The sequence below is a fragment of the Chelonoidis abingdonii genome, chromosome 2 (assembly GCF_003597395.2).
Source record: "Chelonoidis abingdonii isolate Lonesome George chromosome 2, CheloAbing_2.0, whole genome shotgun sequence".
Lineage (NCBI taxonomy): Eukaryota > Metazoa > Chordata > Testudines > Testudinidae > Chelonoidis > Chelonoidis abingdonii.
In genome coordinates this window covers 4,703,698-4,726,130 of record NC_133770.1, presented here as the reverse complement: position 1 = coordinate 4,726,130, position 22,433 = coordinate 4,703,698, and the positions used below count along the sequence as shown (strand labels likewise).

Here is a 22,433-nt window from a genome sequence, read left to right as displayed (position 1 = left end):
AATAGAGTCATGGGAAGCAAAAATACAAAGTGTAAAACATGCTTTAGATGTTTTACTCACACCTTTTGCTCTAAAAAAAGCGTCTTTCATTTAAGGATTTCCAAGCACTTAATGCCATTCTAAAGCCAGCAGAAGCCCCTCAACCTGCTTCCCAAGCTGTGATGAAGCAGGAATTTTTTGTACTAGATTTATGATTCCTATGCGTGCCTCAGTTTCCTTCTACACTGGGCCTGGCTATTGGGAGCAGGGTGGGGGAGAACGATTAAGTCTACTCTCAGGGAAGAACAAGAGACATATGCCCACCTATGTCACCTAGCTGCCTGGGGCATTAACGAACAGGCTGGAAAAAACTGACCCAAAGCAACAGAGGATCCTCCAGCAAGACAAAGATGCCCCAGCACCTGAAAAATCCACACCTAACAGCAAGAAACCTTGGCAGGTGGGACATATGAACTGAGCCGGAGAACAAAGAGGAAAAGATGTCAGGTGACGAGAATAGCTGTCCTTTGGATGGGGACGGGGGTTTAAGAGCGCTCATCTGGGGGAGGGCAAAGGGACAAGAGAGGGAGACAGCAATGAAGTCCATCACAGCTTGGTTGGCTCATCATGGCACTGGTTTGACTAGGATGGACTAGGATTAACTTGTGCCTCTCTTTGCTAACCTAAAGACTTCCAGATTCTGTAGCCACCAGGTGCTTAATAAATTGTTACCTTGTTTGGAAAGGCTGCCTGTGTTGCTGCAAGTATTCCCTAAGAGCGTTGCACCCTGAAGGAAGACAGTACAAGCCTCCCGCAAGACTCTGGCTGGGCTGGATTCACTGCAGTGAACCATGGAGAGAGAGAGAGAGGGGGATCACTGGGGCTGAAGGCTGTCTTGGAATCTTGTCAGCCATGTGTCTGCTCCTTGGACCTCTGGGGGTCTTTGGGGCCTGGCACATTAACAGGGTCACTCCCAATAGACTGGTTACAGGCTGAGGCATAGACCACATCCTGTGACTCCATGACATGAGACACTTGTGCCATTCTATAAACTGGCAGGCTGAGTACCAAGGTCTCCTGACTCCTAGCCCTGGCCTGCAACTCCAAGACCATCCTTCCTCACTATAGATACGAGTTGGAGCATGATTCTTTACCATCATTCTTACAAAGTTGGGCAAGGTCAACCTTATAATAGTGTTATATATTATAGTTCTTATACAGCACTTTTCATCCCTGGTTCTCAAAGTGCTGAACAAAGAGGGTCGGAATTATCCCCATTTTACAGACTGGGAAACTGAGGTAAAGGAATGAAATTACTTGCCCAAGGTCACCCAGCAGGGCAGTGGCAGAGACAGGAATAGAACCCAGGTCTCCTGAATGATAGCACAGTGCTCTATCCACTAGGCAATTCCACTTTCCATGGCAATACAATAGTGTCCTGAGTGTTAGATCTGGTGCAATGCACAGAATAGACATGGCCATACCTGGCTTGTCTATCCTGACCAAGGGAACAGGGCTAGAATCCTGCTAGGGACAAAGGTGATTTGGGAACACAGCAGTTAGCACAATTTTGTCACTAGCACAGATAAGGCCCTAGTATCCAGTGCACAGTGCCTCCATTTTGAGAGGAACCACAGGAGCTTTGCAAAAATCAGCAACTCAATTATCTAAACATTTCCCAGGAGAGATGCTGAAGTGACCTCTCAGTGAATGGATTGCCCAGGCGACAGGGAGATCCCCTATTCAACATCTCGCTGGCAGAGAGGATTCACAGAGCCTTTCAATAGGCTCCCTGAACTGTGACCCCCAGGGGTCTCCCTGAAAGGGAAATTTCTATGCATGCTGCACACACAGCTGAAAGGGAGACGGCACAGACAATGAATGACACTGTTCCTAGAAAGCCAGGCAGGGACTGGATTTGGAATAGCCAAGCCATTCACAACTCACTCTGAATCCCAGATCAGAGAGAATGCTCCAGGATCTCCATTTTGCTCAACAGTGTGTTGTTTGTAGTGCAGTAATGTGATATTTAAATTCAAGGGTATTTATTAGTCCACTGGATGAGCTTTGATGTCCCGCATCATAGGGTTGCTCCAACTTAGAAGGGAGAGGCACTCCCATTACACTTGTCACAAACCTAAATCAGCAGCAGGGAGTTTAAAGGAACTTAGTATCCAGCACTGCTAATGCCCCACCAACCTCTTTTGAAGCGGTTTCCAATCGATCAGGGATTGAGGGAAGGAAGGACGAACCTCACTATTCCAGTAAAACAGCTTTATAAGCAAACTTCACTCATCTATCGCTCAGCCCCTAAAAGTAGGACAGCAGAGAAACCTGTGTGGCAAGTTAACACCACCGGACTTGCCTAGGGTGACCGGATGTCCTGATTTTACAGGGACAGTCCCAATTTTTCAGCCTTTTTCTTATATAGGCTCCTATTATCCTCCACCTCCTGTCCTGATTTTTCACTTGCTGTCTGGTCATCCTAGACTTGCCAGACTAGATCAGAGCAGTGTGCCCATCTAGTTCAGTATCCAGCCCTTTACCAGCACCAGATGCTTCAGGGGAAGGTGGAAAATACCCATGATGGTGTAACCTGCCAGTAGGGGAAGTTTCTTTCCAACTCCTTTGGGCACTGAATTGGTTTCTATCCCAACTATGGAGATTCTCATTTAGTCTAATGAGCTCTTGGTCTCAATGATTTCTTATGGGCAGTGAGTTCCACAGGTTAATTATGCTTTGTGTAAAAGGTTTTATAGCTATTTTAAATGAGGTGCCTTTCAGTTTAATGGTTTGTTTTACGAGGTGGTAAATAGGAGTCAATTTATGGTCTCTGTACCAGCCATTATTGTGTACATATCCTGTACTCCCTTATGTCTTCACTCTAAGCAGTCCCAGTCAGTTCAGTCTCTCTCCTGCATTCGAATCCCCTTCCATTTGACAAGCTGTAACAGATTAGAAGTGGCAAGCTCCCAAGTATCAATAAAGGATATAAACGTGGTAGCATCAGAGGTCTGATCCTGTGATGGCTTCAGCAGAGTTCGGATGAGGCCACACTTCCCTTTATCCAATATTCCTATGTATTTTACTGTAACTGAGCATCTTTTCACTTCTATAGCACCTTCTATCACAGGATCTCCGAGTGCCTGGCACACTGTGGATGCTATATTACAACAAAGTACACTAAGACTCAGGATAACAGTGAGGCAGGTATCATCCTTATTTTCCAGAAAAAGAAACTTGAGACAAGTCAGTTAAGTGACTTGACTCAGGTTCCCGAGTTCCCTTCCTAACATGGCAAAGTAAGGAGGAGAATCCATATGTGATCACCAGTCCTACAGCCTAACCACAAGATGATCCTTCCTGGCAACCATAAAACTGTATGGAGGGACAAAATTGGTCCATTGAAGTGGAACACCCAAGAGAGAAGATGACCTTCAGATCCATTCTGGAACTGGAAGAAGGGTGACTTGGCCAAGCTCACATAGTAGGTGAGTGTAAGAGCTGGGAACCTGCCGATCAGACCCAGGCTTTAATCTATCATGGTGTGTGGCTTGATTTCACCACTTCCATTAAATGTTGATTATCTGATGCCTGGGTATGTAAAACACTCATTAATACACAGAAATAAATCAGATACATTGGAAAGGGCCCTTCCTCCCTTATTTGAATGACTTTGATGCCCCCCATCTCAACTGGGTAAGAAGCTTAGACTTGTAAAAGCAGCAAGGAATCCTGTGGCACCTTACAGACGTTCTGGAGCATGAGCTTTTGTGCAAATTTCCAGGGGCAGAGAGAGAGAGAGAGAGAGAGGTGTGTGTGTGTGTGTGTGTGAGTGTGAGAGAGAGAGACAGTCTTTGTTTAATCCTGAGCTGATGGTGTCAAATTTGCAGATGAACTGAAGCTCAGCAGTTTCTCTTTGGAGTCTGGACCTAAAGTTTTTTTGCTGCAGGATGGCCACCTTAAGATCTGCTATAGTGTGGCCAGGGAGGCTGAAGTGTCCCTACAGGGTTTGTAGATTGCATTCTAATATTCTGAATTTGTGTCCGTTATCTTTTCTGTAGAGACTGTCCAGTTTGGGCCGGATGTAACACACCAGCGACGCCATCACAGGACCTAACCAGATCAGCCACACATCACCGGTTCATTCACCTGCACATCCAACCAATGTAATATATGCCATCATATGCCAGCAATGCCCCTCTGCTATGTACATCAGCCAAACTGGACAGTCTCTACGGAAAAGAATAAATGGACACAAAATCAGATATCAGAGAATGGCAATATACAAAAACCTGTAGGAGAGCACTTCAACCTCCTGGCCACACTATAGCAACCTAAGGTGGCCATCCTGTAGCAAAAAAAACTGTCAGGTCAGACTCAAAGAGAAACTGCTGAGCTTCAGTTCATCTGCAAAATTTGACACCATCAGCTCAGGATTAAACAAAGACTGTGAATGGCTTGCCAACTACAAACCAAGTTCTCCTCCCTTGGTTTCACACAAACCTCAACTGCTAGAACAGGGCCCGATCCCTCCCTGATTGAACTAACCTCGGTATCTCTAGCTTTGCTTGCATATATATACCTCCCCTGGAAATTTCAACTACATGTATCTGACAAAGTGAGTATTCACCCACGAAAGCTCATGCTCCAAAACGTCTGTTAGTCTGTAAGGTGCCACAGGATTCTTTGCTGCTTTTACAGACTCAGACTAACATGGCTACCCCTCTGAAGCTTAGACTTGTATATACTTAGCTGTAGCCAATGCATTTTCTGAAAACAGTTTGATACCTACATCTCAGAATATTGCGCATGAGAATTTACTTCAACTCCCCACAGATTTGCAAAACAGTTTTGTACAAAAACCATGTTTTTTATTTCACAAAATTGGGTGGCTGTGTTGCAGGAATAAAACCGGCCCTATACAGAGGATCAGATGAAAAAGTTGCCACGTGTATTTATACAGAAACACAACAGCGTTAAGAATTCAGGTACTTTGTAGGATCATCACTAGTACAGTAAAAAATAGTCTCCATCTGGATCCTTTAAATTTGAAATTGATCACACTAAAAACAACCTGAGGTTATTCTAAACTGGACCACGGCCTGAACCAGAATTCCATGCTCGCTCCAAAGACCCTGGAGGGAAAGGTAACATGTGGAATGGATTTGTTTTATGAAAGGTGGGGGGGAGGAGAGGCCCTGACCATTTTTTGCTAGGCACTGCAGATTCTTGGGGCTTGACATCGGGAAAGTGTTATTTCTATACACTGGAAGTAACAAGGCCAAGTACAATTGTATGGGCATGGAGTTGATGTGCAGACAGCCCAAAAATGGTTACTTCACATATGTGCGCAAATTGTCAGGGTCTGGAAAGTTCAATTATTAACATTTCGAGGCATCAAGCACTTGAGTGCTCTTCAAGGCAAATCTGTATTTGTTCTTTATGAAATAGCTCTGTGGGTTTCAGATCCTCCACCTCACTAGTGAAATAGCTGTGGTCAAGCTTTAAAATAAACAGCCCATCTTACACTCCTGATCACAGAGATCCACCCCAGAATGATCCTAATTGCACTGGTGAGGATGCTTGTCAGAAAGCTCTCTGGAAGGAGAGGGTCTGAACCACACAGAGGATGTGAACCATGCAGTCGCTAATGATGAGGGCAAGGAACAGCATTTGGCAGTCCAAACTCAGTCCATATTAGTGGGATTGTGTTGGCCTTCTCAATCGCCTCTAATCATGGAACATGCTTGGAGTCTACTGCCAAAGCTGTTCCCCCACTGCCCAACAAAGAATGGAATGACAAAGCTCAGCAAGTGGAGGGTGAAGTGTGAACAGAGGAGCGAGTATTCTCCCACCTCCAATCCCAGTCCAGAAAGAAAAAAGGACCACGTTCGCTGAATTCTGCCCAGCCCGGCTGACTGCAAGAGGTAGTTCTGGCGTTCACCCCCCCAGCCATCCCAACCCAATCCCATACACTAGCACTTCATTGCTATCTACTATTTTTTTTTTTTAAGTTCAATTTTAAAAGAAAAAAGTATATGCTCCAAAAACAGAGGGACTAAAAATTATTTTATTCCTCAGTTGGCTACTGTACCAAACTACCCAGAAGGAAGAGGATTCAACTACAAACGTCTCCTCCTTCCAATTAAACACAAAATAAAATATAAACTGGAGCAATAAAGCTCAGAGTGGTTTGATTCTAACTGATTCACTCCTGGCTCTATTCACATCGGATCAATATTTTCTTTAATAAGTTAGCAAGGCAGCCTTGGGGCTCAGCTATTGTCCTTAATGATTATCTACCTGTAATGAATATGGTCAGAATTAACAAAGCTTCCGCTCCAAGGCAGTGGAAGGAGAACTCCTCCCTCACTCTCCCTTATGTGCTCAAGCCACTGGTTGTTCTATTTACTCGATGCCTTGCACACTGCACAGTAGATTACACCTCAGAGACTATGGATGGAACCCACCACCTACTACAGCCTAATATTCAGTTATGCCTCCAACCTAAAAGCCCCTCTCCATCTCTAAAGAGAATCCAAAGATTAATCAGCAGAAGCAGCAAGATAAAGGAAAACCAGCGCAGAGCACTCATTCCATAAGGTAAACAGACAAACGTGTGAAGGACGTCCTGCCAGCAACATGAAGGTAACATTACTGCTCAATGTGTTCAGTGTAAGAGCTCCCCAAAGGAGTACAACCAAATAATGCCAGACCATAAAGTCGGTGAGAGGGGAGGAGGTGCAGGCAGGCCGACAGGAGACCAAACTCCCCTGAAAGGAACAGAAGGAAACTGAGGAAATCCATTTTTGGTCGCCACTATCTTGGTTCTAGGGATCAGCTCTAGAAATTAGTTGTTGTTGGATGCGTTAGGGAGCTGCTGAGGCCGGAGTTGCTCCCGCTGTAGGTGGAGTCACCCCATCAGCTGGTGGTGGTGGCTGCTGCGATGGAGGGGGATCTGCAAATACAGTGGAGAGAAGCATGTGAGCACCAGAACCAGAAGAGGTAGAAAAGTTTATCAAGAGGTTTAAATGATGCATAAGAAGCTGAGCCATTTCCTTACGAAATCCATCTACGGATAGCAATGACACATGGCTTCCAAAGGGAAACGGAGGAGGGCCTAGCACTGGAATTATTTCACACTAGGCTGGGCACTGCAGTGAACTGCACTGGCTCCTGGAGATGGCCATGACCCTCTAGGGCTTTTCCATTCCACATTCTATGATTAACACTTTGAACGTGTACTGTGCTTTTCATCCTCAAAGCACAGTACACACTCACGTTCCTCTAGCGAGGTAGGGAAGTGCTATCCCTACTTTGTACAGAGTGGGTGTCTGATTTAGCAGCTTGCTGAGATTATGGAGGGAGTTAATGTCAGACCTGGGTTTAGCACTTCACTGTTCCCCATCTCTCAGTCCTGTGCTTAAGAGCATTAGACCAAGCCTCTTGTCTGTTTAAAGCAGATGTAACAATACTCTTTACAAGCACAGCTCTGCACATACAGATTCAAGAAGCATATGTAGGTGCCAACACAGGCAGACATCTGAAGATGTGGCACAGTGGGGAGAGAAGAATGAGGGTAGGTAGAAAGGCCGGGTTTCAGGCACAGTGATCAGAGCACTAATGGAGTAAGACGGGGTTGTTCAGGAGAGGGAGAAAGTCAGGAATGAAGGAGAGAATGGGGAAGTCAATTCAGCAGAAAGAGGACGCTGTCAGTGGTGGAGTTCCAGTAATATGGGAGAAGGAAAAGGAAAGAAACAGCATAAGAAGGGGAGACGAGACAAATCCAGGGACAAGTAGCACTAGAACAAGACACTTCTGTTCACAGCAGTTACCATTAAAGAGTCAGCATTTCCCTCGCACCCCTGTCTGAGACAGCAGCGTTTGATCTGTAACTTTGCTAACAGGTAATGGCAATACTTTCAGGTACCACCGTATAGTGACAGCTCATAAAGGGCTGACATTTCAGGAGCACTGCAGAGGTATCATCATACTAGGTCAGGCCAGTGGCAAAGCCAGTCCCTTATCCCGTCAGTGCAAATGGACAGCGGCACATACTTCTAAAGAAAGTGCAAGGAGCCCTGTACCAGACAAGCCTTCCTGCTTTTTTGGGTGGAGTGGGGTGGGGGTGGGGGGGGCTTATGGGTATGCGTAACTTCTGCGTCTCTTGCAGCTGTTCAAGTAACCTCCATGCAAAGTCTAAAGGCTTTTGGACCAGACCTTTGGCTGGTGCAAGCTACTGTACCATCAACCAATCAAGCCATCTAGATTTACACCAGTGGAGGATCTGGCCCATATGTCTTCAGTTTCTTTCTAATTAGCTTCCTCCTATTTTAAATCTTCCCCTTTTCTGAAGATGAAATTCACAGTGCTAGTTTTTGGTATGATGCTGCTGCACTTAATTATACTGTGGTCACTACTAATTAGTGATTTAGTCACAGTTATGTTTTGAACCCACTCCTGTGTGTTATTCTGGATCAAGCTGTGACCGGTTTTCATGGTGACCACAACGCCTCACAACCTTTACAACTTAATCAAAGGAGCAGTAACACATGCTATGTTTTCTTTGGGGGGGGGGGGGGGCCCGGAGGGAGGGAGAAAGAGACAGACACTTTTAAATGTTCCAACACCCCCTTTGATAGAGATTTTTGGCTGCTAAAAACACAGATTGATGGTTCCCACAGCACTCACAAAAAGGGTTTAAACTACAAACACTTTTCCAGTATTAACGAGACAAGCAATGGAAAAAAACAGTAGGTACATTCAGGCAGAGCTAATTCTGAAAACCTACTTACACATGCCATTTGGAGCTGCTAGGGGAACACGAGGTCCAATTATGTTTCCTGACATTGGTGGTATGCCAGATGGGGGAGGGCCACCGCTGGCTGGGTGGATGTTGGCTGACACAGATGACATCATCCGGCCTGGGATGGCCTGCCCAGGTATCATTGAACCTGGCCCTGGCATCTGTCCTGCAGGGACATTAAAGAGAGATTGCAATGAAACAGTTAAAATACATAAGTGGAAAAATGTGGCCTAATTGTTCTCTGAGCAGGAAGAGGAAAATCTCCTGTGCTCAGATTCACCTCTGTGCTTCCACTCCAAATGCCATCTGTGCTCATCCCAAAGGACAAGCTTCCCACCACTGAATAACACTCCTTTCAAGAGGAACTGCCGGGAGATCTTAATGTCGCTAAAACCTTACAACACAACATGCAACTGGAGGAGGAGTTTATTCACAGTTGCCTCTAGAACGGGAAGGAATCGGGGTAAAGAGGTGATTTTTAGTGGCCTCTGAAGATGAACTACAAACTGCACAGGGAGAATGAGGCTTCAAAACAGCAAAGTGCTCAGTAAAAAGGGCAGGGAGAAGGAGTAATGGATTAACTGAATAGCAGAGCCGCAGTCACCCAGCTACAAATGATACCGGAAATACCTGCACAATGTAAAACACATTTTGATTTCAGTATCAGGAAGGTTTCTTATAAAGACCTCTGGGAGTGCAGCCTCCTTGGTGTTTTAAGTTTCAGGAGTATCAAGAAAAACTTAGAATTTTCAATGTCAAAACACCTATAACTCCCTGACTGGATTTTAAAACCCCATTTGAAGAGAGAGAGTCCATAATCCATTACACTGACTTCTGCAGGATTCAGGGAACACACACTTTATAGCTGCAGTACTTTAGTTAGGGAAGCTAGCTACAATCCATGGATTGTAGCTATTTACAAATGTAAGGTAGGATTATTTTAAAAGATCCCTTCCATCCCCGACCCCAGGTAATTATGTAAAATAAACTGTCTGATTATAGAATCTCTTAAACATAGCCCCACACCCACCTTCTTGAACAACCAAGCACACATACAAAATAGCATTAAGACCATGGTGGAATTTAAAAGCCAGGAAAATTCACAGGTCTGTATTTAGGACCAAAAGTCAGTAACTAGGCACAAAAATACATACGTCTGTAATGCCTGCTGAAGTTCAGTTACTGGACGAGATGCTTAAATGAACTAACAGTTTTATTAGGATCTATTACTCATTCAGCATCCTTCAAACTTTATTCTTAAGAAATTTATAATGTAATATAGACTCAAAGAAAGTCAGCACCACGGACAGCATCACTGTAGATTTTCAGGCAACTGGACCTGTCTGCAAGTCTAATAGCTGAGAGGAGCCAACTCCAAATAAATTACATACACTCTCACCTACAATATTGTTTGGGCTGTTCTGAACCCGGCCAAGGGTGGGGAGAGGGGGCAGAAAAACAGGAGCCCCTGTGCCCTGACATCACTTCCTGGCAGGAGCTCCGGGCAGGTGAAGTGGGGAAAGCCCCTGTGCCCCAATCCTGCTGCCCGACAGGTACGCCAGACAGCATGCCATGGTCTGATTTCATCTGAGGAAGCTTCCTGCCAATCATACACTTGCCACTCTTCCTTAGCAGGTTGGGCCGATGGTATCTGCATGGACTGGAACACAGGAGTTCTTGAAGACAACAGCACTGGGGGAGGTTTGGTGCCAGAACAACTTTCTACATGGTGCAGGTGCCTCCAATACCAGCAGGTTGTCAGTGTTAGTACCAGAGCAGCCGATAGTGAAGTGCTGGGTTCGGCAGTATTTATGAATGCCTTCACAGAGTCTTAAATGTAAGGCCATGTGAGTAACTGAACAGGGCTTTGCAGAATGATATTCCATGCCAACGGAGTCTCAGATCAAGGAAGCCAGCTGGGCTTTCCGGAACAGCAGAATTTGCAAATGTGGTTCCAAGGAGAACTCAGGTTCCACTAGAAGGTTCCTGATTGAAACTGGTGGTGAATACTGCTGCACAAAGTCAAGCAGCAGAGGCATAGACAACAGATTTGACTGGAGTCCCCAGATGAGGGTGGAAATACTCAACAGAAGTGGTATACAGACACCACGGATGGATCTACAAAAGTCAGCCACGAAGCCTCCAGCTAAGGAGAGGTGTGTGTGGAAGCCGGTGTCAGGAAACATGGGTCACTGGTCGAGAATGAGAATGATGCCGCTTTTTCTCCTTTGACTCCCTCCACAAGTCAGAATGCTCCCTCTTCTTGGGCCGTGGAGCAGGGGTCACACAGAGATCTGGAAGCGTGCATTTCGCTTATAGCGTTCACTGGCATTGATTCTAATGGTACCAAAGGTGTCTTTGGTGCAGACAATAGAACCAATATCACTGTGATATCAGTCGAGACTGTGAAGCTGGTGCCAGATGGGAAGCTCAGACACTGTAGGCATTGGGCTGAGGGAGGCAGACTGTCAGCCCAACGTTAAAGGAGGCAGAAGTGCTTAGGTGTGTTTCAGGTCACATGACAGAAGACCTCAAAGCACAGAAGCAGACTTCAAATCTCTTGCAGGATTGGTGGCTTATTGAAGCCAAATACATTTGCAGACTCTTCTTGCTTGCCCAAAGAGTACAAGCATGGTGGACTTCCACTGGGAAACTACATGCACGTCTCCCAGGCACATAAGGCACTGAACATGTGCATTTGTCTCCGGAAAGATGGCTGAACAGGTCACGTATCCTTTGACTCCTTACATCATTCAGGACCAGACATGGTCTCAGGGTAACTGGAGGCCAACGATCACAAATAACCTATTTTAACAAAGAACACTAACTAGCTTTGCATACAGGAGAGGTAGATCCATCAGCTTGTGGCAACAGAACTAAGGTGGATGGGGAGTGTGCTTCCTTATATCAAGCCAATTACATCATTTCTGGGTGAGAGTGCTCCTAACACCATCCCAGCACATCCAGCTTTCTTACACACCTTCCACAGCTCAGTGCCAGAGGTGCTGAAACCCATTAGTGGAAATGCACAGAAGTCCTTGAAGAAAAGAGGATTAAGTTAACATCATACCGTAATGACCAACTGCTCTAATAACCCTTCAACTCAATAAAAGCCGCAAATTGTCCAATCATATGCCAATTTCCCTCATAACTGCAGCAAACAGATTTTATAAAAAATCATATGGAAAAAAATTTTTTTTTGGGGGGTGGGGAGGAGGAGGAAACAGTTACATAAAGAGGAGAGAAACCTCTAAATCTATCCATGCACACATTGGTCAGTGGCCCGTAATGCAAGTCTGTGACGTTTCCATTGTCACAAATTAAAAAGGAGCAGCAGCCAACCAGAAAAGCTGTTTGGATTTGAGAATCCTCTCCTCCCCCTTCAGCAAAATAGTTTCCACTCTGGTGATTGTGAACAGGTGTACGTCGAAGACCATCGCAATGAATCCTTGCTTCTCCAGTCAAGGATCTAAAGTGCAAACTGGAGGTGGCAGACTTCCTGAAGACACTTGCTACAGGAGTCACTGAAGCCTTCCAAACCCCAACACAGATGTGGTACGGTCCTTCACAGGTATGCACTGTGAGGGCAAGTACAGTGCACACCATTTACAGCTGCAGATATCTGAAATCAGATTCCTCTCAAACAAGTTCAGCCAGGAGTTACCTAGCTTGGCTTGTTCCCTTCCCCTTGTAGTAAACAGACAACAAGAGCAACGAAAAGAGTTACCCCAGTCAGATAAGAGGATTTAAGCAGGCATACACGTCTGTTTTGGTCCAGGTCGCTCTTAGAGGTGAAGAACAAGCAACAAGGGCATGGTAGGTAGTGTGAGAGAAAGCCACAACCAGCTTGGGGATGAGGTTTAAAGTCATGGTAACCCATTACATTAGAAATAAATCAAAATTTCTAGGATCAGTATAGGTCCTATGTGGTGGCAGGCAGCTCCAGAATGAGAACACCCCCCAATCTTTCACCATCCAGATCCTCTCCATACAAACACCAAAACCTGAAGAGTGCAGATTAACCCCCTAGGCAAAACTTCTGATAGGGGTCATTGTGTGTTAGTGTTTAGACTCTGGGAAATTTCAACTTGTAGCTTTGAACAGGTGAATATGGCAGGAAGATGGGAAGCAATTGCCTCTTATTCCTTTTGCACAGCCAAATTTAACAGCGTATAAGAGCACCATTGTACTTTCTCCCTATCCCTCAGCTACTAACTGTCACATGCGAAAATGCAGATCAGCCTTGCAGCAAAGCTCATTTGAAAATGAGGGCCAAGATAAGATGAGGTCAGTTGGTCAGCACCATGAGTCAGGATTTTCCCTAGAACTGCAGGAGATGTGAGAGCTTATCTGGCTGGTATCAAGCTACTAAAATTCTGAGCCGAATCAGAGTAATACAGAATTTAGACAAGAAAAATCCTATTCTATTTAGCAATCTAGACAGGAGCACAAGCCATTAACCTGAACCACCTAAGGAAGGAAACTTCTAACCATGATATTTCCTTCAAAGCATTCTGCAACCACATTTACACTCCTCTTTTCCATTTGGAAGACAGGATTAGAATTCAAAATGATCTTGACAAACTGGAGCAATGGTCTGAAGTAGAGAGGATGAAATTCAATAAGGACAAATACAAAGTACTACATTGAGGAAGAAATAATTAATTGCACAAATACAAAAAATGGGAAATGACTGCCTAGGAAGGAGTACTGCAGAAAAGGATATGGGAGTTAGAGTGGATCACAAATTAAATATGAGCCAACAATGTAACACTGTTGCAAAAAAAACCCAACATCATTCTGGGATGCATTAGCAGGAATGTTGTAAGCAAGACATGAGAAGTAATTCATCTGCTCTACTTAGCACTGATAAGGCCTCAGAGTTGGAGTATTGTCCAGTTCTGGGGACCACACTTCAAGAAAGATGTGGACAAACTGCAAAAAGTCCAGAGGAGAGTAACAAGAATGACTTATGGTCTAGAAAACATGACCAATGAGGGAAGATTGAAAACAATGGGTTTGTTTAGTGTAAAGAGAAGATAAGACTAAGGGGGAAGGGAGGGACAGACGGATGGACATGATAACAGCCCTCAAGTATGTAAAATGTTGTTGCAAAGAAGAAGGTTATAAATTATTCTCTTTAACCAGTGAAGACAGGCCAAGAAGTAATGGGCTTAAATTGCAGCAAGGGAGATTTAGGTTAGACATTAAAAAAAAAATTCCTAACTGTAGTTAAGCATAGGAACAAATTATCTAGGCAAGTTGTTGAATCTCTATCACTGGAGGTTTTTAAGAACAGGTTAGACAAACACCTGTCAGGGATGGGCTCTATATTACTTAGTCCTGCCTTGAGTGCAGGGTCTATCAAGGTGCCTTCCAGTCCTAAATCTATAGGATTTCTATTAGTGCCCCTACATCTTTATGACAATGAACCCTCAGACAGCAGCTTGCTGCTTTAGTGGTTGCCTTTGCAACATAGCTTATACCCTGAAACCCAAAACCAGAAAACACTGATAGAGTTCACACTCTCTTCCCCTGACCATAAGTTTATTAAATATTTTTCCATCTGTCCCAACAGATTTTATGTTCCTGTAAAGCTTGAAATGTTTTGGCCTTCCCAGTGCAATCAAGACACTGACGCTTTTGACAAAGAAATCGATGCTTAATGGAGGGATCTAGCTGTGCAACTGAAGTCAACCCGGGCTCTGGGAAGATGTGTATATGGCTTTGGCACAGATATTTTAACGATTATGAAAAGTCAGGTTAGGAACTTGATAGTGCAGTGGGGTTGGCATACTAGCCTTTAACACCTAGACACCTGTATCCAAACCTGGATTAGCTCACAAGTGAAATAAACTTGTGTGTGTGTCTCTCTCTATTCTCATTTTGTTCTAGGGCTGTCGATTAATCGCAGTTAACTCATGTGATTAACAAGAAAATCAATCACAATCGCAGTTTTAATTGCACTGTTAAACAACAGAATACCAATTGAAATTTATTAAACATTTTTGGATGTTTTTCTACATTTTCAAATACACTACTCACTTTATTTTTTATTACAAATATTTGCACTGTAAAAATAAGAAATAGTATTTTTCTGTTCACCTCATACAAGTACTGTAGTGCAATCTCTATTATGAAAATGCAACTTACAAATGTAGATTTTTTATTACATCACTGCACTCAAAAACAAAATAATGCAAAACTTTAGAGCCTACACGTCCACTCAGTCCTACTTCTTGTTCAGCCAATTGCTAAGACAAACAAGTTTGTTTATATTTACAGGAGATAATACTGCCCACTTCTTATTTACAACGTCACCAGAAAGTGAGAACAGGCTTTTTGTATCGGACTTTTGTAGCTGGCATTGCAGGGTATTTACTTGCCAGATATGCAAAACATTTGTATGCTCCTCTGTGCTTTGACCACCATTCTAGAGGACAAGCTTCCATGCTGATGATGCTCATTAAAAAAATAATATATTAAATTTGTGACTGAACTCCTTGGGGAGAATTGTACATCTCCAGCTCTGTTTTACCCGGATTCTGCCATATATTTCATGTCATAGCAGTCTTGGACGATTACTCAGCATATACTGTTCATTTTAAGAACACTTTCACTGCAGATTTGACAAAACACAAAGACGGTACCAATGGGAGATTTCTGAAAATAGATACAGCACTCGATCCGGGGTTTAGGAATCTGAAGTGCTTTCTAAAATCTGAAAGGGACAAGCTGTGGAGCAGGCTTTCAGAAGTCTTAAAAGAGCAACACTCTGATGTAGAAACTACAGAATCCAAATCACCAAAAAAGAAAATCAGCTTTCTGTTGGTGGCATCTGACTCAGATTATGAAAGTGAACATGCATCGGTTCGCACTACTTTGGATTGTTATTGAGCAGAACCTGTCATAAGCATGGACCATGCCCTCTCGAATGGTGGATGAAGCATGAAGGGACATATGAATCTTTAGCGCATCTGGCACATAAATATCTTGCAACTCCAGCTGCAACAGTGCCATGTGAATGCCTGTACACACTTTCAGGTGACATTGTAAAGAAGAGGACAGCATTATCTCCTGCACATGTAAACAAACTTGTTTGTCTGAGCAAATGGCTGAATAAGAAGTAGGACTCAGTGGACCTGTAGGCTCTAAAGTTGTACATTGTTTTATTTTTGAATGCAGTTATTTTCTGTACATAAATCTACGTTGGTAAGTTGAACCTTCATGGCAAAGAGATTGCACTACAGTACTTGTTTTAGGTGAATTGAAAAAAACTATTTCTCTTGTTTTTTAAAGTTCAAATATTTGTAATAAAAATATAAAGTAAGAACTGTATGCCTTCTATTCTGTGCTGTAAGTGAAATCAATATATTTGAAAAATGTAGAAAACATCCACAAATATTTAAATAAATAGTATTCTATTATTAACAGTGCGATTAGTTTTTTAATCACATGATTAATCACGATTAATTTTTTTTAGTCGCTCTACAGCCCTAATTACATCGTTTTTTTAATCACACGATTAATCACAATTAATTTTTTTAGTTGCTCTACAGCCCTAATTTATTCACATCACATAACCACCACTACTGTCTGGGTTGATTGTTTTTGCTCTGGAGGGCCCCTGAACAGCCGGGGTTTGGCAGATCAGGAGTGAAGTGCTTTGGGAGACCCATGTGGCAGCCTGCTCACACTGGGTCTGGCTGAAGTTAGTGCTTGGTTATTTTTATGACCACTAAAATCTATCAAAAAATCATCGAGAGCTGGGTAACCACCACATCCAGGATTACACAGCCACTTTCTGATACAAGACCACACCTAAAAGGGGATAAAAGAGGACCTCACCAGAGAAGTGGAGAATAACGCCACTGAGGCTGGTGGAGCAAAGGCAGGAACCAGCCTTGTGCTAAAGTAAGAAGTCACAGAGAGTGGGAGTAAATTGTGGAATGCTTTGTTAGTCTGGGCAAGCAGCTTATGTCTGACGGAACAAAGAAGGGGACCAAGTGGAAGGACTGAAAAAGGAAGTGACAGCGATGAACAGGAAGATTATTTTAACAGCAACATTTTGAATGGAGTGGAAGGATGTGAGATTGCAGGCAGTGAGGCAAGCATGAAGGAGATTACATTAGCCAAGACACACGCTGATCAGGGCTTGGATAAGAGTTTTGACAGAAAAGGACATTAGGATCTTGGAGATACTATGCAGGAAGAAACAGCAAAATTCAGACACCACCTGTGGGCCAAAAGAGAGCCTAGTAAAGATGAAACCAAGATGAACTCATGTGTATTGTATGGAAAAAAGATGGGTATGGAAAGGAGAGACGCCCAGTTGGGGACCACCATTTGATGCAGAACAGACCCCACCCACCACGGATATGGTCCTGCAAGGGGCACCAGGGCTCTTCCATCTTCTCCTGTCAGATTGTCTCAAGTAGTATCCTTCCCCCCACTTGAAACATGAGAATCTCCAAGCCTAGGCTGGCTCTCTCCTTTTCCTTCCCTTGCTTTGCATAACAAGGCTTCTCTGTCCACATTATAGAACAACCAACATTACTTAAAACCCTTTGGGATAATTCATGCTACAGACGGCCATTCTAGGCAACATACAGTAACGGATAATATAGTTATAAAAACTGTATGGAAACAGTTTCAAATGAAGTTGTAAGCTTTAGTGTAGACAGGGGCTTCTTGGAAAGATGGAAAAAATCAGAGCTCTTCAGAGCTGCAGTAAGGTATGGGTTCTATTGTTGTATTAACGGCTGGTTAAGACAATATTAAAGGAATTTAACTCAAAATTTTATATGGAGAAGCAAAGGCTTATTTTGTATCATGAGTTTATTTCCTGAGTCCTACTCTACACTACTGTCCAGAAGACAACTATGTATCTGTCTGTTAATGCTACAATTAGTTCCAGTGAATATCTTCCTTGTAAATTTAGAACATTATATTGTATTGCACTTTTCCTTAAACCACCCATGAGATGGGGCTTTAACACTGCCCAGAGAAGTTCTGTGTATGTGTGTTTAAGGGCAAGACTAGCTTTTTTATTTCTTAGCTTATTGCAGCAGAATGCATGGAATTTTATTTTAAAGGCAGCTAATGATACTTGCAAGAGATGATCTTATCACATCTCCATTCTATCTCACACGAAGAGTTCATTCAACAAACAGTACCTAGCCAAACCTGGATTAAGCAATTGGGTTTACAGTTGTCAGCATGGCAAAATGAAATGTTATTTCTACAGAGATAATATTCCTTTTCACTTAATGAGAAAGATATAACTTCAAAAAGACAGGCTAAAGCAGAAAATGTCAAAATGTGACCTACATAAAGGAGAGAGCTTAAAAACAGCAGACGTTTGAGAAGATAAAACGGAAAGATTCACTAAAATGAGATTCAGCTTGCTGAAAAATCCTTATGCGTTTACAGATTTTAGATATTTTCTAGTACGTGCTAAGGAAGTGTTACTCTCACTAGTACTGCATGACACACGTATTTATGTTACAGTGAAACTGGTACATGAAGACATCCTTAACAGACTACCCCAAGGTCTGTATTAGATGTCTCACCTCCATTAAAGGTCATTTGAGGGGCTACGGTGTTGGGTCCTAAGACAGGTTTCACTATTTTTATTTTAAAGTGGGGGTGGGGGAAAGAAGAAAAAAGTTTTGTAGTCTTCTTAACATTCACTTCCAAGTTCCTTCTCATTAGCACACCCCTTAAACAAATGGCCAACTGCTAATGCAATCAGTGCTAAGGGTGGGAGGACGCAACTCCTGGGGCCATGAGTTCTGAAAAGGGATGAAACACTGACTCTCCACTTCCAGGGGGGCCAACCTGAGCCTGAGAAGGAGCCAGAATTTACCAGTGAACCTTGCCAAAGAGCCACAGTAATATGACAGTAGCCCCGCATCCGCTCCTCCGTCCCCGCTCCCAGCGCCTCCTGCCCACTGGAAACCCCAATGATCAGCGCCTCTCCCTCCCTCTCCACCAGCTGTTTCATGGTGTGCAAAAGGCTCCGAGGGGGCTGGAAGGAGCGAGGGCACAGCAGGCTCAGGGAAGGGGGTGGAAAGGGTTATAGTGGTGGCAGGGCCTGTGGCAGAGCCAGAGGTTGAGCAGTGAGCACCCCCCGGCACATTGGAAAGTTGGCACCTGTAGCTCCAGCCTTGGAGCCACCCTTGCTCCACTTAGCAGTTTTCCTAGTGCTCTTTTGCTGAGCAGATGATGATTCTGCACGAAATCATGCTCTCACCTGCGTGAATAAATCACTTTCGAGATGCTCGAGACATTTCTGTTAGATTGGTGAGAACAGGAATTCTTTCAAGGTGTTGCCTGCAGGCTTCACTGCAGGACAAGTTTTGTAGTGTCACTAGACACGCCTCTTTCCTACTGTGAATGATTTTCAGAAGCAGAGTCAGAAACTCATATTGCTAACTAATCTTCAAGACATGTCCTTATTTTAGTGTGTCCTCCCCAATACACTGCCGCAGACAGAATTCTAGAGCCAAGAACTGTAACTAAATAACCACAATAACTCATTTAGCATCAAATCTCCAGGGAGGCAGTTTCCGCTTCACATGCATATTATATTTCTGTCTCTTCCTTCTAGCACAATTCATTCACTGTAGACTATACAGGCACCAACTTGATTATACAAGCACCAGCTTGAACGCCAAAGTGCTCTGTTCTGGGGCTTTCTTGGTCCTGTCAGACTGGACCCCTAGCAGCTGGAGGCTCACCATTGTTTTTCCTTTAACATTTCACATACATGGTAAGAGTCTTTTGCAAGAAGTGACAAGCTGCTTACCCATCTATATGAATGAGGACAATCGCTACGCAGGGCTGCACTGGCTACCTTAAAATATGTACGCATCTTAAATAATATATATGTGTACGGGGTTAGGAAGTGCTTAAACTCACTGGAGAGGCTTTGATGACATCAAAAAGCCAGGACAAGTGAAGCAGTTAAACCATCATATAACAACCTCAATGGAATTGTTGTCCCTTGGCTGACTCTTATTTGCTATTCTACATAATACTTTTGCATGGTGAGGCTTTCACAGGTGAGATGATGCAGCTACCATCTTGTTAGTGGAAAGACTCAAGCGTTCTACTTGCAAGGGTTTCAATGGTTATTTACAGTGCAATAGAGATGCATGTGCACAAAAATTTCCCTTTCCTACTGTGGTGTTAACAGCCTTCGTTCAAGTCACACTCCCCCTTAGTACCCACCTGGGGTTAGGAAAGCTGCTAATCCAACCAGGGGACCACATTTGGTGCTGAATCATGGTCATGTGCCACTGGAGGCACATGGTACATACGCTAAGACCACCAGGCAATACTAAAGACACAGTATAGGAACTTTAAAGCCAGGCTTTAAGTAGAATTAATGCTGGTCATTCTGTCAAAAAGGAATTATACCAAGCAATCAAGAATACACAGAATATAGTCCCCTGCCAGGCTTCACATGACTATAAAGAGTTACAGTTTTAACACAAATTAACAAGTCCATAATTACACAATTATCTATCAGGTTGCAACTGGGAGAATTCTGCAAAGCATTTCCCACCAATATCAGTTTACACTCCTTCTGTGACCCTAGAAAAATGAGTTTAGTGGCAGGAGCATTCAACAGAATACAGTAATTTAAGTGAACACTGGAGAATATTAGCAAGAAGAAAATTATGAATCCAAAAGTCTGAACATTTGCAGAGGAAAAATGACTTGGAGTTACAATAAGCCAGTGTGGAAAATGAAACATATGGTTTGACTAATGTGGACATAGTTAAAAACAGCTCAAATTCTGAATTTTGGACACTCACTATGAAATGCTTGCAAACATGCTACTAACAAGAACTAACAACAAAATTATTCATGGAATAATTTCAACCTCCACATCACAGAAAACTGGTTCTGGATGATGTGTGAACATACAAGGCAAAATTTTAACAACTGATAATACAATTATTCACTTCGATGTTGTGGCATATTTCTAGTGAATTTAATACTAAGAGGTGAAAACCATGAGGACCCTTTTATCCACAGCAAATGGGGGGAAGGGGGGGCTGCATTTTCACCATGGGGAGCTCATCAAAACAGTCTCTGAATGGGCAGGAAGGTAGTCTGAAAATTGCACAGACCAGTTCCTCTTCCACTGGAAGATATTTTCCCTTGGACGTAGCTTGTTCACCCTCTTTTACTGATGGATCTCGATGGTCGCTGTCAGAAGGCTCAAACATAGCTGGTGGAAAGCACGTTGACTGGCTTGAGATCATAATGGAAAACAGAATTCCTGCCATCTTCTAGAAGCTAGAGCCAGTGGAGGAGAATCTGGAATGATTCTTAAGACTTTTTTTGTGCTTTTCTTTTGGCGGGAACATACTTGCTTCCAACAGGAGATTGCTTCCTCTTCCTAGATGGTGTCTACGGTTTGGGATTTAGGGCTGGATTTTCACAAACAGCTAGGTGCCTAACTCCCATTCATTTCAATGCAAGCTAGATGCCTATCTGCATCTTCAGAATTGTAGATACCTTTGAAAATCTGACCCTTAGCTCACAAGGAGGGTTTTAAGCCCCTCTGTCCCTTGTCTCTCCAATATGTAATTAGAGAGGAAACAAAGGGGATCACCCTGAGGGAACCCAGAGCCTGCTTTTGGACAGAAAGGAGTCAGAAAAAAAATATAAATCTTCTCATGCAAACGACTCCAAGATCCCTTTGAAAAAGAGAGAGAGAGTGTGAGTGTGTGCGCGCAAGAGCGCTTTTCCCCTTTGAGGAGGATTGGGCCGGGACTTGAAAAGGACTTCCCCGTCAAAGAATTCCCAAATCAATGAAGACTGACTTGTCTGCTGGTTCTCAAGCACTTGTGACAGTGTCTCCAAGCAGTCTCTGAAGGAGGGAGAGGGGAAGAAATGCCAAATTCCAACAAGCCATCCAGATTCTAAGCCAGCGGTCGGCAACCCTTCAGATGTGGTGTGCTGAGTCTTCATTTATTCACTCTAATTTAAGGTTTCGCGTGCAGTAATACATTAGTGTTTTTAGAAGGTCTCTTTCTAAGTCTATAATATATAACTAAACTATTGTTGTATGTAAAGTAAATAAGGTTTTTAAAATCTTTAAGAAGCTTCATTTAAAATTAAATTAAAATGCAGAGCCCCCCGGATTGGTGGCCAGGACCTGGGCAGTGTGAGTGCCACTGCAAATCAGCTTGCGTGCTGCCTTTGGCATACGTGCCATAGGTTGCCTACCCCATTCTAAGCCCTTTCTCCCTAGTAACAGAAGCGTCCGCAGGCTGCACCACTGGAACATTTGCAGCAGAGTTCCTCTTCTGAAGCTTCTAAGAGGTTCTCCTTAAAAATACAGCACCAACTGGCCTTTTGTCTGCTTCAACAAACAGAGGGGAGAAACCTGGTGTGACGTTATTGATATAAACTGGGACCATATAGAACATGGGTTGCAACCAAGGTACTGTAGTGGCACCAAATCCTATGTAAAGGGGGTCATATAAGGTGTCTAAGACTAGGTTACGGGTTACTGGTTATGATTATGCTATCTGTATGTCTGTATCATTTTCGTAGTTGAAATTATGAATATTGGCTGTATGCTGTCTGTATTTCAAATTGGTGCTGCAGTTCTGGGAGACAC

General features: G+C 43.5%; 1 protein-coding gene across 1 annotated transcript in view; it reads right to left on the bottom strand.

The window, feature by feature from the left end:
• Positions 1-4,831: 4,831 nt before the first annotated feature.
• The window catches only part of SMARCC1 (SWI/SNF related BAF chromatin remodeling complex subunit C1), a 198,748-nt gene continuing 181,146 nt past the window's right edge, over positions 4,832-22,433 (bottom strand). Inside the window, 2 exon segments of the mRNA XM_075061930.1 lie at positions 4,832-6,940; positions 8,778-8,954. Coding sequence (XP_074918031.1) covers positions 6,852-6,940; positions 8,778-8,954 — 266 coding nt within the window. The 3' untranslated portion in view covers positions 4,832-6,851.